This window comes from Pipistrellus hanaki (genome assembly GCF_964339955.1).
Source record: "Pipistrellus hanaki genome assembly, chromosome: 10".
Classification (NCBI taxonomy): domain Eukaryota; kingdom Metazoa; phylum Chordata; class Mammalia; order Chiroptera; family Vespertilionidae; genus Pipistrellus; species Pipistrellus hanaki.
The window spans coordinates 18,486,970-18,502,504 of NC_140512.1; the positions used below are offsets into that span (position 1 = coordinate 18,486,970).

A 15,535-nucleotide genomic window follows, 5' to 3' on the forward strand; every position below is an offset into this window, starting at 1 on the left:
AATGCTGTGCCCAAGGCTCTTTGAAATCATAATTACTTTATATTTTGGTAAAACACGTTGCTCTGAGAATGGGTTGTTAAAACTTATTAAACCTCAGAACCAGGAAAGGCCATGTGCATCAACCAAATGTGTTGTGTGTTTTTTTTGTTTTTGTTTTTTAATATCTTAAACCCTTTTAAAACTTCAGAGGTGATCATTTCTTTGGTAATTTACTCCAGGTGAGTTGTGTATTGCTCGTTAAAACCAACTGCAATAAGGACCTACTTATAAGTAAGGGGTATTTGGGGGGGGAAAAGGTACAGGGGAGTAAACAGGGACTGACTGATGAGTCAAGGGATTTACCTTGATTGGAGGACTCTATCTCTGTCAGTGTTTCAATGAGGTAGTTCAAAGGCAGAAATTCCACACTGAATGACTTGTCAATCATAGAACGCTGAGGCTAAAAAGGAAACCACTTCTGGTGTTAGTTGATTATCCAAAACCAGCACAAACTTTAAAAAAAAAAAAAAAAAAAAAAGCGAGCCCTTGCTAGTTTGGCTCAGTGGATAGAGAGTCAGCCTGCGGACTGAAGGGTCCTGGGTTCGATTCCGGTCAAGAGCGCACGCCTGGGTTGCAGGCTCAATCCCCAGTGGGGAGACATGCAAGAGGCAGCCAATCAACGATTCCCTGTCATCACTGATATTTCTATCTCTCTCTCCCTCTCCCTTCCTCTTTGAAATCAATAAAAATATTTTATTTAAAAGTGGTAATAACTACAATTGCAGTCCGTGTAGATAAGCAGAAATGGGCAAACAGGACCCAAAAAACATTGAGTGGGGCGTGCTCTCACACTGGCTCACCTGCTTCTGATGGTAATGAAGCAAACGTTTGACATGTTTCCGGGAAATAATGTTAGAACTCATAGGATGGTCCCAAAGTCGGCAGATCTTCTGACCAATAAGCTATGATGCAAATTGAAAAACAGGTCAAGAAGGATTTTTCCGGCTGTGAAAGTACGACACTATAATGATGACCAAATTCACCTAGAGTGAACCCTAATGCTGACTGCGGACTTTGGATGGTTGTGATGTAGATTCAGTAATTGTAACAAATGGGCATTCTGTGGGGATGTTGATAGTGGGGGAGGCCATGCATGTGTGGGGGTGCGGGGAGTATAGAAAATCTCTATATCTTCCACCCAATTTTGCTGTGAACCCTAAACTACTCTAAAAAAAAAAAAAAGTCAACTATAAAAATAAAAGGATGGGAAAACATATAGAGGAGACTATGGCTCACACTACATTAAGTAAATGTACCTTATATCTATTCATAATTTTAAAAATATCATTCCAAAATAACCAGTTAGTCTAAAAGGCCCTTTATGCTTAACGACCTTTGGAAAAAGGCCATTTCCTTGGAGGCATGCTTCTGCATTTTTAGTAAATACTCCATTAAACGCAACTCTGAGGAAGCAGTTTATACTCTGATGTTGCCAAACTCTTTTTCTGAAATGGAGGTTCATCCGCTACTCTTCAAAGCTGGGGTCCTGCATGCCAACTCCGAGCGATGTTTTGATAGGAAACGAAAGGTTATAGGCGTATTCTCTGCCAACATCTTGCCAGAAAATTTAATTCCCTGAGAGTATGAGGTCCCCCCGACACACACACCAAAAAAAATCTAATTTAGAGACCAAAATAAATGTTCGGAGACAATCCCCTGAGAGATCCAGCCATGGAAAACATGCTTTGTTTCCTGTTCTCGCCTTTGCTTCAGTAAGCCTGCAAGGGAGAGGGGGTTACAACGCGATCCGTTAGGTCCAGAAAGGCAAATGACACCCCTGTGTGGGAGGATTGTGCCAGAGAGGCGAGTGCTCAGGTATGTGAACAGCACGCAGGGTCAGGAGTTCACAGAGTCGAGGCTCTGAAGACCTTGCAGTGGAATTTCGTATTTTCATGGTATTTTTAAATCCAAGAGCTACTATTCCCCCACAAAAACAAGGAGTGCCTATATAAGCTTTCCCTCATGCTTCTCGTTCTTCCTTCCACCCAGGCCTGTTTTCCAGCCCTGGTGGAAAATGCAGTAAGAGGAAATCCATTTCCAGGACCTTCTGACCTCACCTGCATTTAAATGCCTTATCAGTGAAAGAGCCAAAAGCACATGTTTCCCCTCTGCCTCCCCGGACTCCCAGATGTAAATATTAGAGCGGTTTCCTAAGAGAAGAGAGTGGCTGTGTGTGTGAGGTGGGCTGTGCCAAGGCAGAGCAGAGCCAGAGGCGCGAGGGCCTCCAGGCCCCGAGGACAGCAGCAGAGGGTGGGGATGGATGGGATTTCTTGGAAAGAGCTGAAAAGGGAAACAATTCAACTGACTGCAGCCCAAATCGAGTTAAGTGCTCCTTTTGCACGAAGAACTTAAAAGAGGTTCCAGCCAAGGCTCAGGGAGAACATACAATAGGGTTCAGGATTACCGGAGGAAGCCGCACAATGATGCTGAACTTCAGTTTCTCGTTTTTCTCTGTGTTGTCCAGATCTACGAGAAAGTCAGAGTGGCAAACAAATCGGAAATCTCCATTTAAATATCTGAAATCTCCACTTAAATACTGGTACTTCGAAGGTTCATCCTGATAACGCGTCTCCCAACCTTGAATTAAGCTGAGTCTAACCATGCTTTGAAATGTTAGGTTGTGTCTGTCTGAACAAAAGTGTTGTTTAGAGGAAACTGTTTCTCTATATCACGGGACACGGTTCTGAAGCAGGCTGCTAGGCAGAAAACAATTTTATTGACTAACAGAAAACAGAAGGTATCTTGAGGAACAGGAAATACCTCAACATATGTATTAACAAACTCATCTACAAAATACCACGGCTGAAACGGTTAAGTGAGAGCGATTGTACTCTAGGCCGTATTTAAAGTTCAAAATCATACAAGCACTGTGTTTCCCATTGATGCTTCTTAAATTTCAAGTCTGGCTTTGCAATGACAGTGTTAATCGGCTGAAAGTAAGCCATTTGGTGACTTAAGAAACACGCCCTCAGAGGCTCCTGTCCTCAAGAGCCCTCGTGTCCAGTGAAGGAGTCGAATAGCTGTGAGTGGACGGAGGAGTCATTTGGGGTCTCCTGAAGGCGAAGACACTTTAAATTAGCCCGAAGGATGTTTCAGGAAATGAACTGCACTCCGAAGGGCCAGCTGCATAATTTATGGTGCCCAATGGAAAAAAATAAAATAAAAATGAGGAGCCCCTGGTTCAATATCAAGAATTTCAAGATTTAATGCAGAACATTAATGTAAACATGGGGCCCTTCCGAGTACCGCTGGGCCCTGGCCATACCCGGGAGCCAGGCCTGGAGGGGCTCAGGCAGGAACCAGCGCTCTGGGAAACACAGAGCCTCGGGGCCGCTTACCTTGCATGAGCCTTGTGACAGCCGTTTCTGTGAGAAGCAGCACCCCACTATCAATGTAATGCAGCAGGTTATGCAAAGGGAGACAGCGGACGCCGAGGACCATGTGCAGAGTGTGGAAACCTAGGGTGAGAGATGCGGGAGGGCAAAACGGTCAGCAGCCAGCATCTCAGACAGAATGAAAACAGCGGTGTTCACAAAGCACTTAGCTCAGTGCTTGGCACCTAGAGTCCACTAAATGCTGCTTGAAGACAAGGCTACACATTATCAAGACTAAGCTTTGTGCTGGGCATATATTTTCCCAACAAGTCTGTAATACTACTCCTAAGCAAAAAAAAAAAAAAAAAAAAAAAAAGGAAAAGTGTGCAAGACTGCTCGATGGGAGATGGTTTTACAGTTTAGCAGTTGGCAATGCTACGGTAAGATGGCACAAGAGAACAGTTAACAGAAGACCTTCAGACTCCACATGCCCATCTAAAGGCTGATGGATAGGGAGCATTTTGCTAAAGAGGAAAAGAATCTGACCCAGAAGGAGCCAGCTTATATGCTTGATCTACAGGTATGTTTTTGGGCTCTACTTGGGCTAAATTATTTATTATAAAAGAAGAATTAAAACAATATGGTCAGATGCCAAGAACCAATTCCAGCATGTAATAATTACAAGAGTTTTACCAAAAGGTTGGTGAAGCTTGGGGAGCTCAACATAGTTGAGTCACAAGTAGTTTACCTGTTGGGAAGGGCTAAAGGGCACTTCCCCCAAACCTGAATAGGATTGTTAACTGCCAGGCAGCTCAGGGCATTGTACTGCCTCCTGTAGGCCAAACACCTGAACAGCTGTAGGCTATTCCCCAAACTGACAATCTCTGAAAACCCTTTGATACCGTGCATACCCTTTGAAGTGTATATTTCCACCTTGCCTTGGGACAAATTGTACTAATAAAAGCACATGATTCAGTGTCACTTCACTTCCATTTCTATGTCACATGAGGGAAACAAACATTTAAGAGAAAAAAAGGATATGCCTAACTGATGTGGCTCAGTGGCTGAGCATCGACCTATGAACCAGGAGGTCATAGTTCAATTCCCAATCTGGGCACATGCCCAGGTTGTGGGCTCAGTCCCCAGTGTGGGGCATGCAGGAGGCAGCCCATCAATGATTCTCTCCCATCATTAATGTTTCTATCTCTCCTTCTCCCTTTCTGTCTGAAATCAATAAAAAATATATTTTTAAAAGATAGAAGGATAGAAACTGCTCTTCCTTACTTGACCATGGACACAAGCTGTTAAGTCTACTCAAAATAATTCTCAGTCACTACGGATAACATTTTCCTGTTTTCCCTCCTTATCCATCCCTGTGAAAGAATGCAATGTTCTGCAGAAAGTGAATTTTTACAATCTCCCAGGAATAATATTGCCCCCAGGAAATCAAGTTCGTTTATTTACAAAAGGAGCTTGAACACAAGGGCGAACAAATGTAAAAGTGTCCATTCATCCCTCTACCAAGTCTTTTGTATTAATCATAATAATTAAGAATTTAATCAGGAAGCCATGAAATCCCTTCACTCTTTCTAGAGGGCTCCTCACAATTCATATGTCATTGGAATAATTTAAAACCATCCCTTCTCCTCAAACAAGGCCATTTTCAGATTCCTACAAACTCAAAAGAAACCCACTTAGTACCTCCACTACATGCAGACCTAATAAGATAAGGTGTATGAATAGAGAAAGCATAAAGAATTCCATACCATATTAGATATATCAGAAATCCAGAGAAGTTCAGACATGCTATAGGGATTTTCTGGGCCGGTAAGTAGCCAAAGTTTGAGCATCAACTAATTCAACTGGAATATAAAATTCAAAAGGTAGCAACAGAACAGTCATTAGAAGCCCAGGATTTGGAGCCAAATTGCCTGGGTTTCAATACTAGCTCTGTTGCCTAATAGCTGTGTGACTTCAGCAAGTTACTCCTAAATTTTCTGTGCCTCAACATCACCATCTTTAAATGGGAATAATATTAAGTGAAACCATACAAAAGTGCCATCTGTGTTGGTCCAATATTTAATGTGGAGTTAAGCTCCTATTTAATTCAAGTTAAGCTCCTACTACTCAAGATTGTTATGAAAATTAAATGTGCTAACTTATGTAAAATACTTGGAACAAAGTACTATAGGCACTATACACATGTTGGCTTAAGATGAATGAATAAAGGGATTAATTAATGATGGGTGAATGGATAGCTGTATATGAATAAATTAAACTGGCTGACATATTATCAATAAACCAACAAACAACAAGTGTTGGCAAGAATGTGGAGAAAAGGAAACCCTTGTGCACTGTTGGTGGGATTATAAATTTGTGCAGTCACTGTGGAAACCAGTATGGAGGTTTAAAAATTTAAAAACAGATCCAACATATGACCCAGAAATTCCACTTCTGGGTATTTATTTGAAGAAACCCAAAACACTAATTTGAAAAGACATATGTGCCCCCATGTTCATTACAGCATTATTTACAATAGCCATGATAGAGAAGCAGCCTAAGTGTCCATAGATAGAGGAATGGAGAAAAAAGATAATAGGAATGGATAAAGAAGATGTGGTCCATATAAACAATGGAATATGACTCAGCCATAAAAATGAATGAATTTTTGCCATTTGCAGCAACGTGGCTAGAACTAGAATGTATTATGCTAAGTGAAATTAGGCAGAGAAAGACAAATGATTTCACTTATAAGTGGAATCTGAAAAACAAAATAAGAAAACAAACAAAAGAGAAATAAGCTCATGGATAGAGAGAGCAAACTGATGGCTGCCAGATGGGAGGGGGATCAATGGGATAGGTGAAGAGGGTTAAGGGATTAAGAAATATAAATTTCCAGTTATTAAAAAAATAGCCATGGGAATGCAAAGTACAGCTTCCAAGCACATAAGAATCAGTTCAATTTTGACACCCAGCCAGTCCCACTTCCTTCTGTGTTAACTTTCTTGATCAGATAAACTAGGCTACGGACATCAGAGAGAGATCTCCCTGAATCAGCTCCACTGGTTCAAAGTATCCTAGTAAGTTACATGGGGACTCAACAAGGCTCCCTAACGTAAGTGACAAACTACAGCATAGTTTAACAATTGGGGGAGATCTGGTGAGCAGAGACCAACCTCAGGCCCATCTCTCACAGTGACACCAGACACACAATTTCTCAGACACAGCAGGTCTCATCCTTGCACTCCTAATGTGCCCTCATCAAGGGAACATGTGAAGAAGAAAGAACAAAAATCTATTATTAACAAAGGATAAAAGAGCCAAGACTTACCAGGAGGCAGGGGTAGAAACAAACTGTTAGTAGCTTCCAAAATCCTGGTCATGATGTGGAAGACTGCAGATTCAGCAGCACTAGCCCGCTTATTGCTGGGGGAAAGACCAAAGCAGCATGTCAGCCAAAAAGCTCATCTCTGAAACTCCATTTGTCTAAGCAGCAGCTATGAGTACCTAGGCAGATGGAATCCATACAAATCAGGAAAGGCTACCCCCGTAGAAAGCTTCAAAAAGATGATGGTGACCACCAGGCTAATGCCTAGAATCTAGCCAGAGAATTGGCACATAATTAATTATGCTAACTTCAATTCCCCTTCTTGGTAGTACTTAACTTAGGTGCCCCCTCACCCCCACCCCATCAACCATATGCCAGGAAAGAGGATGAATGAAATAACAGGGGCATAACTTTAAACACTGAGCACAGAACGAAGGTAGATGGTATCAGGACTGGTGAGGATTGCTTTCAACTGGTGAGTTCCAAAAAGGATTTGCTGGAACAGGCAGCAATCAGAGTTGTTGGGCTCTTTGCACACCGTGACAAAAGAACGAGAAATACTTGCGTACAAGTGGAGAACCCAGGGATGAAGATTATGTTTCCTCCAACTGGTTTCCAGTATTTGGCAAATGAGGTCCAGCTGGAGGGGAAAGACCGTCTGTCAACCTCAGCTCATCCCACCCACGCCCAGGGGCCCCACAGCTCTGACAGGCACGTTCGGGGCAGCTGGCGCTCCGGCTGTTCCCACACACACAACCAGCCTTTCTGAGGTCAGCTCTGAGGCACTGGAATCCCAAATGGAAAGACTGAAAATGCACCCCAGAGTCCAACAGAGCACCCTCTGTCTGTGCAGGCCGTGCCCCAGCTGAGCTTCCCCAGCCTGGCCAACAGGCCCTCAATTACAGGCCCTGGTCCATCAGTGAAGGTCAATTGCAGGCCCTGGTCCATCAGTGAAGGTCAATTGCAGGCCCGGGTCCATCAGTGAAGGTCAAGTGCAGCTGGGTCTGCTCTAGGCCTGCTTTGTAGCAACAGCCAACCACTGGCAGTGAGGAGAAAGGTGATACTGAATAGCATGGGCTGAGGAGGAAGACTGGTTTCAAGTCCCCAGGTTCTAACATTTTACTAGTGTGTCAATACTACCGTGTTTCCCCGAAAATAAGACATCCTCCGAAAATAAGACCTAGCGCAACTTTGGGAGAAAAAATTAATATAAGACACTGTCTTATTTTTGGGGAAACAGGGTAGTATAGCTTCCACTAAGCAGTTATCAGCCATGAATCCAAGCATAGCAGGTGTGGGCAAAGGATAGGGTCTCCCTACAGGCACAGGCACCACTTATTCTCAATGATATAAATTCTCAGTTTCTCTTGGGCTGAAATCAGGTAAGATAATGCGTGAGTAATATATCCAGGTTCGGCAGAAACTTCTGAAATTTGTTTTAGAAAGGCTATTGAGCCACCCTCCTGAGAGGGGCCTGGGAGATGTGGCTGTTGGCCACTAGGCTGGGGCAGGCAGATTTGGCTTCAATCAAGAACTGCTGAGGCAGGAAGTCAGGGGCACTGAGTTTTCTGAGGCTACATCTGCACCATTTCAGGTCCGATAGCATTCTAGGAGTGGTTCACACAAACTTGTGTTAGAACTTTTATGAGGTTAACTATGGGGAAGAATGATTTAAACAAAAACTCTTAATACTTTGGGAAGTGAAATCTAAAGTCCACAGAAGTAAAGGTGATGGGCAGATGTGTTAAATAGTTGAATGGTATTAGTTAAAAGACTAAGAAAGAAAGTTAATATCAACATGGGGAAGATCATTAACACATCGACAAAAGTCAGCCTCTCAGTATAGTTCCACTTCAAGGGTGAGTTATTTAAGGAAGTTTCAATGCTCTGATTATAAATATCAATATATGAGAATACCAACCTTTCCTAACATATTAAAAACTATTAAATTCAAAGATACTCTTTTTAAAACAGACACTAATGATTACCAAAAAAAAGGAAGAAACTTTAAAAATAAAACATGGAATTAAATGAGGGTCCTAGCTAATAAATTTAGTCTTCCAGAGTTCAATGCAAAAGTACATATTTGCACACTGGCTCATTTGCATAATGGTCTTACCCAAACTTTGGAAAATGGAGTGTTCTTTCTTTTTCCATGTACTATAAAATTTCTTCTGGCATTTTATTTCTAGGTTCTAAACAGGTTCAGGCTTCAACTCCATATGCTTTATAAAAGATTCCAATACAGTTTTAGAATTCAATCTTACAACATCACTTCTATTTACACATGAACTGGCATTCATTTGGATCACACTGTTTCAGAAAGTGGCTATCTGGTAGATGAGCTGCCAATCTCATCAGCAGATTCGAAGGTGGTAGTATTTCTACAACTAACTGGAATCTGGCCTAATTGGGCTGTTGGAGCTAATTAAAAATTGAACTTCAAGTTCTCTCATGTTTGCCTAAACCTCCATGCACAGAAATCATTACCTACTGTTTAATAAAATGCCAAGATGAGATATGAACATTAGGCAACCATGGTAAACTCATCACCGGTTTAGGCTTTCTGAGCATACAATCACTATTTGAAGGGCGTGCAATAAACCAAGTTCTCTTTGTTTTGAGGTTGTTTTTCCCCTTTCCTCAATCTATAGCACCAAATATACTGGTTTGCAAATGGGAGACCTCCAAAAAAGCTAATTTGTAAATCATACTAAGAATTATATACCTGGGCTTTGAGGGATGGAAAACAGAAAGCAAAACCAACCATTTTTGAACTGTAGTCCAGAACCATCTGTTCAATTTTCTTCTTGTCCACACCCTGTAGGTGTCTCAAAAGATGGTCTTTTAATTCCGACACCATCTGAAAACAGGATATAAATTAGATAAATCACAACCCACCCGCTCACAGGGGCAATTGGTTTGAGTTAGATCCATTTATCAACATTCCTTATCAATATGAAAATATTGGGTCTGAAGATCCCACCAGCAGAAATTCAAAATCCTCAATCTTCCCTGATGAGCATAAATCCAGGGCACCAAAGAGGAACTATTTCTGATTCACCCAAAGCCCAGGGAGCGGCTGAGAGTCAAGCTCCAGGCCCTGGTGAGAATTCTCAAACAGAAGTTGTTTACCATGTTATTTTGTCAGACTAAATTCCTAGAAATGGAATTTATTGGGTCACACACTTAAAGTTTGTGGTGAAATCACCAAAATGCCTTCCATTGTGGTTACACTAATTCTCAACTGCACTGGATGAGCCTGTCCAACTCCCTGTACCTTGAGCTTTGCTGGCATGAATTTTAAATTGTTGTGAATTTGATAGGCAATAAAAACCAAGCAAGTAAAAACACTTATTCTATTTGTCATTTGAATATAGCAATAGTAAACACTTCTTTTTCTTCCCTTCCAATGACTTGAGATTTTTGGCCTAAATTTACTTTTGAAAAATTGTCACAGCTTTTATTTATTTCCCTTCTCATGTGTTGCTCTTTTATTTTAAATATATTTTATTGACTTCAGAGAATATGGGAGAGAAAGAAAAAACATCAATGATGAGAGAGAATCATTGATTGACTGCCTCCTGCATGCCCACACTGGGAATCAAGCCCACAACCCAGGCATGTGCCCTGACCGTGACCTCCTGATTCATAGGTCTTCACTCAACCACTGAGCTATGCTCGCTGGGCTGATGTATTGTTCTTGTATTGACCTATAAACTTTACCTATACACCAAATGTTAATCATTTATCACAAACATTTTTTCCAAATTTATCGTTTGCCTTTTGTTTTTCTGTTTAAATTTCCAATCTATCTTATCCTATATGTCTATATTCAACAACACACTAAAGGACCTTCTTTATTTCAAAACGATTCAACTATCCACTTATTCAAATTCTTTCATATAGTTAAATATTGTATATTCTACTCCTTTATCTATCTGATATTTCTATTGGTTTATGGCAGTGATTTTCAATTGATGTGCCACAACAAATTTTAAAACATGTAATACCTGAATTTTCCCTTCGATTGTCAAATAAAAAATGACAACAGCCAACACAATAGCCTCCAGTGTGAATGAATCAAAAAACTATTTTTTTTTTTTGCAGAATTTAGTAATTAGTAATTAGTTTATGTGTGCCTTGAGATGAAAAAGTTTGAAAATTGCTGTTTTATGGTATAAAGTGGTGGTTTTGGGGATAGGATGAATCTAACTTAATTTTCTTTTACAAATTGACTAATTTTTAAAAAATTATTTATTTCCACATTGACTTTTATACATATCATACACTAAAGATTCTAATCACATATAATACTAAAGATTCTAATTAAACTAGAGTCTACTGACTATTTTGTACAAGCACCATATTGTTGCTGTTCATGTAGACTACAGTCAGATATCTGTAATGACAGTTGTACACCTCTTTACTCTGTTGACTGAGTCATTTAGTCACTGGCAGGGAAATTTTATTGGCTTTTTGCTTTTATGTTATTAATCTAGATACTAATAAGTATTAACCTAGAACTAGTAAATGGGATATTGTTTTTCATTATTATTTCTAACAAGTTAATCCTGATTTTTTTAAAATAAGGTAAAATAAGTATAGAAACATCAATCTACTAACTTGTTCCTTATTTTTCATTTTCCCAGTTGTTTATTTTGTTTGTTTGTAGTATTAGACAGTCGTAGCATCTTCTTTTACTTTTGTTTCTTATTGCATTGGCTAGAATTTTCAGAACCATGTAAAATTTTAGTGAAAATTACAATGTTACTTAATTCTGATTTTAATAGAAATGCCCCAACATTCCATTAAGAAGGATATTGACTATTAGTATTAGATTATTCATTGTCAGTTTTGGCTTTAAAGTTATGCAGGCTTTTTAAAGTGATTAAGATGTTTCCCATTTTTTTAAAAAAATAATTTACATGCCATGAGAATTACCTGATCCTCAAAAGTTTGAAAGAACAAGCTGATTAAATAACTTTGCAGCCTGTTAGGAGATAATCTTTGGCATGTTTTTCTAATTATTTTACTGTTATTGTGCTTTCAGTTCTTCTATTTCTTCTTAGTTCAGGTTTGGTCATTTTATTTGCCAAGGATTCTTTGTTTAACTAGAATTTTGAAGTGTATGAATATGTATTTCATATGTTTTAACTTGCCATATCTAGAAGTAGATTATCCCATTCCTAAGTTTACACAGTATTAAAAACATTTTATTAGTCTTCCTGATGTCTCTAATCAGTCTTTTAAGATTTTGGAGTTATTTACCAATTCTGTCTTTAATTAATTTATTTTGTGTTATATTTGTTTTGTCTTCCTAGTAGTAGGATTTCTTGAGAAAGAATACTTTATTCTGTTTTATGTTAAGCCAGAAATACAAAGGCCACAGACATATTTTCTTCCTCATTTTAAAAACTCTTAATGTACATTTCCTTATGATGTTTTGTAATTATATATTTATTGGGGTAATTGACTAATGTTTGTCTCCCCCACTAGACTATAATTCCAAGAGGACAGAAATCATATACGTGTTCCTTACCACTGAACGCACAGGGCGTACAGTGGCTGGACACAATTCTGTGTTGAAAGAATGAAAAACAAGGTCAGAATGAAAAGTACAATCTAGCGCTTTCCTCCCTTCTTGGAGCCCATGGCTTGCTGCCACCTCAGGGTCCCACAGACCACTCACCAGCCCCACAAGCAGCCTCTGGGGGCTGTCTTCCTCCTGCAAGAGGGGTGTCACTCTTGGCTCTGAAATGAAACAGAGCAATTGTCAAGCAGGAAATGGGCTGGAAAAAAATGGAATCCGCCTGGGTTTCCCCTCTCTTAGTCACTGGGAAAACATGACAGTTCCCTGATAAAATAAAAAATTTTCACTAGGTTAGTGTGACCTGCTCCTGCAAGCTGAACTTCTAACTCAGGTGACTGTAAGAGACCTCTGAGCAGCAAGTTCAGGTTGAGAAGGTTCAGGGAGAGAACAAAGGAAGGGAGGAAGGAAGGAAGGAAGAAGGAACACATCTCCCAACAGCAAAGGGCTCTGGCTTTGATTTCTCTTCAACACGAAACCTCACCATTGCCTAAGAACTTATGCTTCGTGGGAGACAGAGTAACCTCTCTAAACTCTAAGGGAGACACAAACACTGGGACAAGGACTGGTTGGAAGGATCACATGACTCCCTTCTTGCTGGCCTCCCATAGATCAGTGTCTTCGGGACCAATTACTGTGGCGATAATACTAATGGGTGTAAGTTATCAGACTGAAAGCAACTAAATCAAGATGGAAAAGTGATATGGGAAGGTCAAATCCAATGGCACTTCCTCCACCGTGACTTACACTTCACCAGCAAGGCTGGGAGGGGGAGCAGGCGAGCAGTCTCATTGGAAGATCTGCCCTAACACTCCTCTGAGGGCACCTGGGCACCGGGCACCTCTGCCCTGCTCTTCCTGTCCCAGAGGCACAGGGCCTACCCGTCAGGAGGACTGAGGCTGCTGGTCCCTGGACTGAGGACTCCCTGCGGGAGGCTTAAACGCCTCTTGACACCTCAGGAGAAATCCTACATGGATCCCACGTGACCTTCATGATTGAGATGAAACGGTGCAGGACTTGAGCCCAGCTGCCCTGGACTTCCCACGAGTGTTCCCTTTCTGGCAGTGATGTCATCCTTCCTAGGAAACTGGCACACGCAAAGCAGCGAGAGGAAGGGGCAAGTTCCCAAAAAGGTGTCAAGAGATGATGACTCGTCACAGGATGCGAGCAGGCATGAAGGACAGGAGCAGAAGGGCTTTCTCCAAGTGGGGGTGGGCGGGCGGAGCACAACGGAAACAGACCACAGCAACATTTCCCATATCGCAACCCCCTGAGTCCCACACGTTCACACCCCGTGCACTGGCAGGACCCTGCCAACGGCTGCTGCCAGGTGCTGGTGGTGCAACCCCTGGCTTCCCATGGATGGTCTGGTGACAGGCAGAGAGGGGCTGGGCCCTGGGGCTGTGCAGTGGGCCCAGGCTCCGGCTGCCTGGGCTGGCTGACAAGTTCACCGTCATGGTGCATGAGGGTGGAGTCCACAGCTGCGGCTGTGCAGCAATACACTGTATAAAATAATTTCCGTTGGGTCACCCAACATATACCTTACATCCAAGCCCATAAACATAAGTGAGATACAAAAACAACTTTTTAAATAAAGACCGACTTGTATGAACCCTGAGAGTTCTACTGACAAGACCACAAAAGGGCTTATACCTGGATATACTCAGCATTCTCCTCTCCCAGTTTTCCCGGCTAAGTCCCCTTGGATGTCAAGACTTTCCCCAACCATCCCTACTCCTGCCCTCCCCCCTCCCCCCCTAGCCCCTCACACCTGCACCCTGAGGTTACATAGCACCTGTCACCTGGTTTAGAAATTGTGTGTTAGCTTTTCTTCCTCATACACAAATGATATACCAGCCACCCCAGGTATCCCACATGTGCTGTAGCATTTACTCTCCTTTTCTCCTCACCCTGGCCCTGAGGAAGACCACACAAAATGGTTAAATGGTTTGCCTAACAGGACACGGTTAGCGTGAGGCCCAGCCCTGTCCGGCTCCACGCCAGGATCTCCCCCCACATCACTGGGCTTAGCGAGGGGCTCCTCATCTTTGCGCCCCTATGACCTCACCCAGTGAGTGCCCAAGTGTCAACCAGAATGAAAGCAGCACACATGTCAAAGCCAGACAGCTGGAGGGAGTGGCACTCCGAGCCCAGGGAATTTCCAAAGTGCATCCTGCGGGGACAGCCAGCGGGCATGTTAACTAGATCAACTCCGTGCGGGAAAATAATGAAAACCAGAGGCCAGCACCCAGGGGCCGTCCAGCAAAAGCACGCTCAGCAGCTGCCCCTGCAGGTCCTGGTGCCCAGACAGACATGGACGGAGCTCGGACAGGAAGATGTTAAAGGTGCTGCCTCCCTGCACTGTTGGAAGTGGGTTTCTTGCCAACCCCCAGGGGAAGGACGGAGGGTGTTACAAACAAAACACTGACTGGAATCCAAAGGCTTGATTACAGGTCTTTTCTTACCCGAATTCTTTGCTTCTAGGTTAGAAATCACCCTACAAAGAAATTAGCCAATGTTATTCACACAGGAAACATTCTCTTTTCTAAAACATGAAAGCCACAATACCATACAATGATATACTCCTTTAACAACCCCTGCAGAAACTGTTCCCAGGCTGGTGAAAACCTCAAAAACTTTAATCAACTTGGCAAAAGCCACATTCGGCCATTATAAAACCCAAAGCCCTTTAGTGCAAACAATCACAATAATTTAGAACAATTGCAGCTCTGGGCTGTTGGAAATAATGGGAACAGAAAATAGAACAGAGGTTGGAATGGGGCCTGTAGCATTCTGAGATGACTCACTATCCAGAAAGTCTGCTTTCAAAATAAGAGCAAGCTCGCAGGCCAACATCGCTTTTTAAATCAGCCTACTGTCTGTACCCCGCTAAAGTGCTCAATCAATAAGAGCCTTCTTTACCACTTCCTTATAACTATCCATCCATAGGGCACAAACCCATAAGGCTTAACAGATAAACTTTTCCACCGGAAACTCTGGCATCAAATTCCAGAATAGGGCTCCACTGGCTGCATTCGGTAAGCTGACACAAAGTAAGCTACTTCCAAGAAAAGTAGCCAAAAAATAATGCAAATGATAACCACCTTACCAATACAAAGAACCCCCAGTTTCACTTACTTTACTGCATTATCAAGAATATTCCTCACGTATGCCTTGGACCGTCTTTTTCCTGTTTTCTAGGAGTGAGAATATGTCAGAGGTATAAAAGCTGAAGGTGTTATAGGTGACATTTTTCACATCAAG

The 15,535-nt window shown here is 41.9% G+C and overlaps 1 protein-coding gene across 5 annotated transcripts in view; it reads right to left on the reverse strand.

Annotated features, from left to right (window-relative positions):
• GSAP (gamma-secretase activating protein) overlaps positions 1–15,535 on the reverse strand; it is a 93,814-nt gene that overhangs the window by 320 nt on the left and 77,959 nt on the right. For all 5 annotated transcript variants that reach the window (XM_084897815.1, XM_084897814.1, XM_084897813.1 and 2 more), the window contains 10 exons: positions 15,410–15,468; positions 14,737–14,768; positions 12,374–12,435; positions 9,449–9,544; positions 7,251–7,321; positions 6,685–6,779; positions 3,378–3,497; positions 2,444–2,505; positions 840–941; positions 343–439 (listed from right to left, as the gene is read on the reverse strand). In XM_084897815.1, coding sequence (XP_084753941.1) covers positions 343–439; positions 840–941; positions 2,444–2,505; positions 3,378–3,497; positions 6,685–6,779; positions 7,251–7,321; positions 9,449–9,544; positions 12,374–12,435; positions 14,737–14,768; positions 15,410–15,468 — 796 coding nt within the window. The remainder of the gene's footprint in view (positions 1–342; positions 440–839; positions 942–2,443; positions 2,506–3,377; positions 3,498–6,684; positions 6,780–7,250; positions 7,322–9,448; positions 9,545–12,373; positions 12,436–14,736; positions 14,769–15,409; positions 15,469–15,535) is intronic.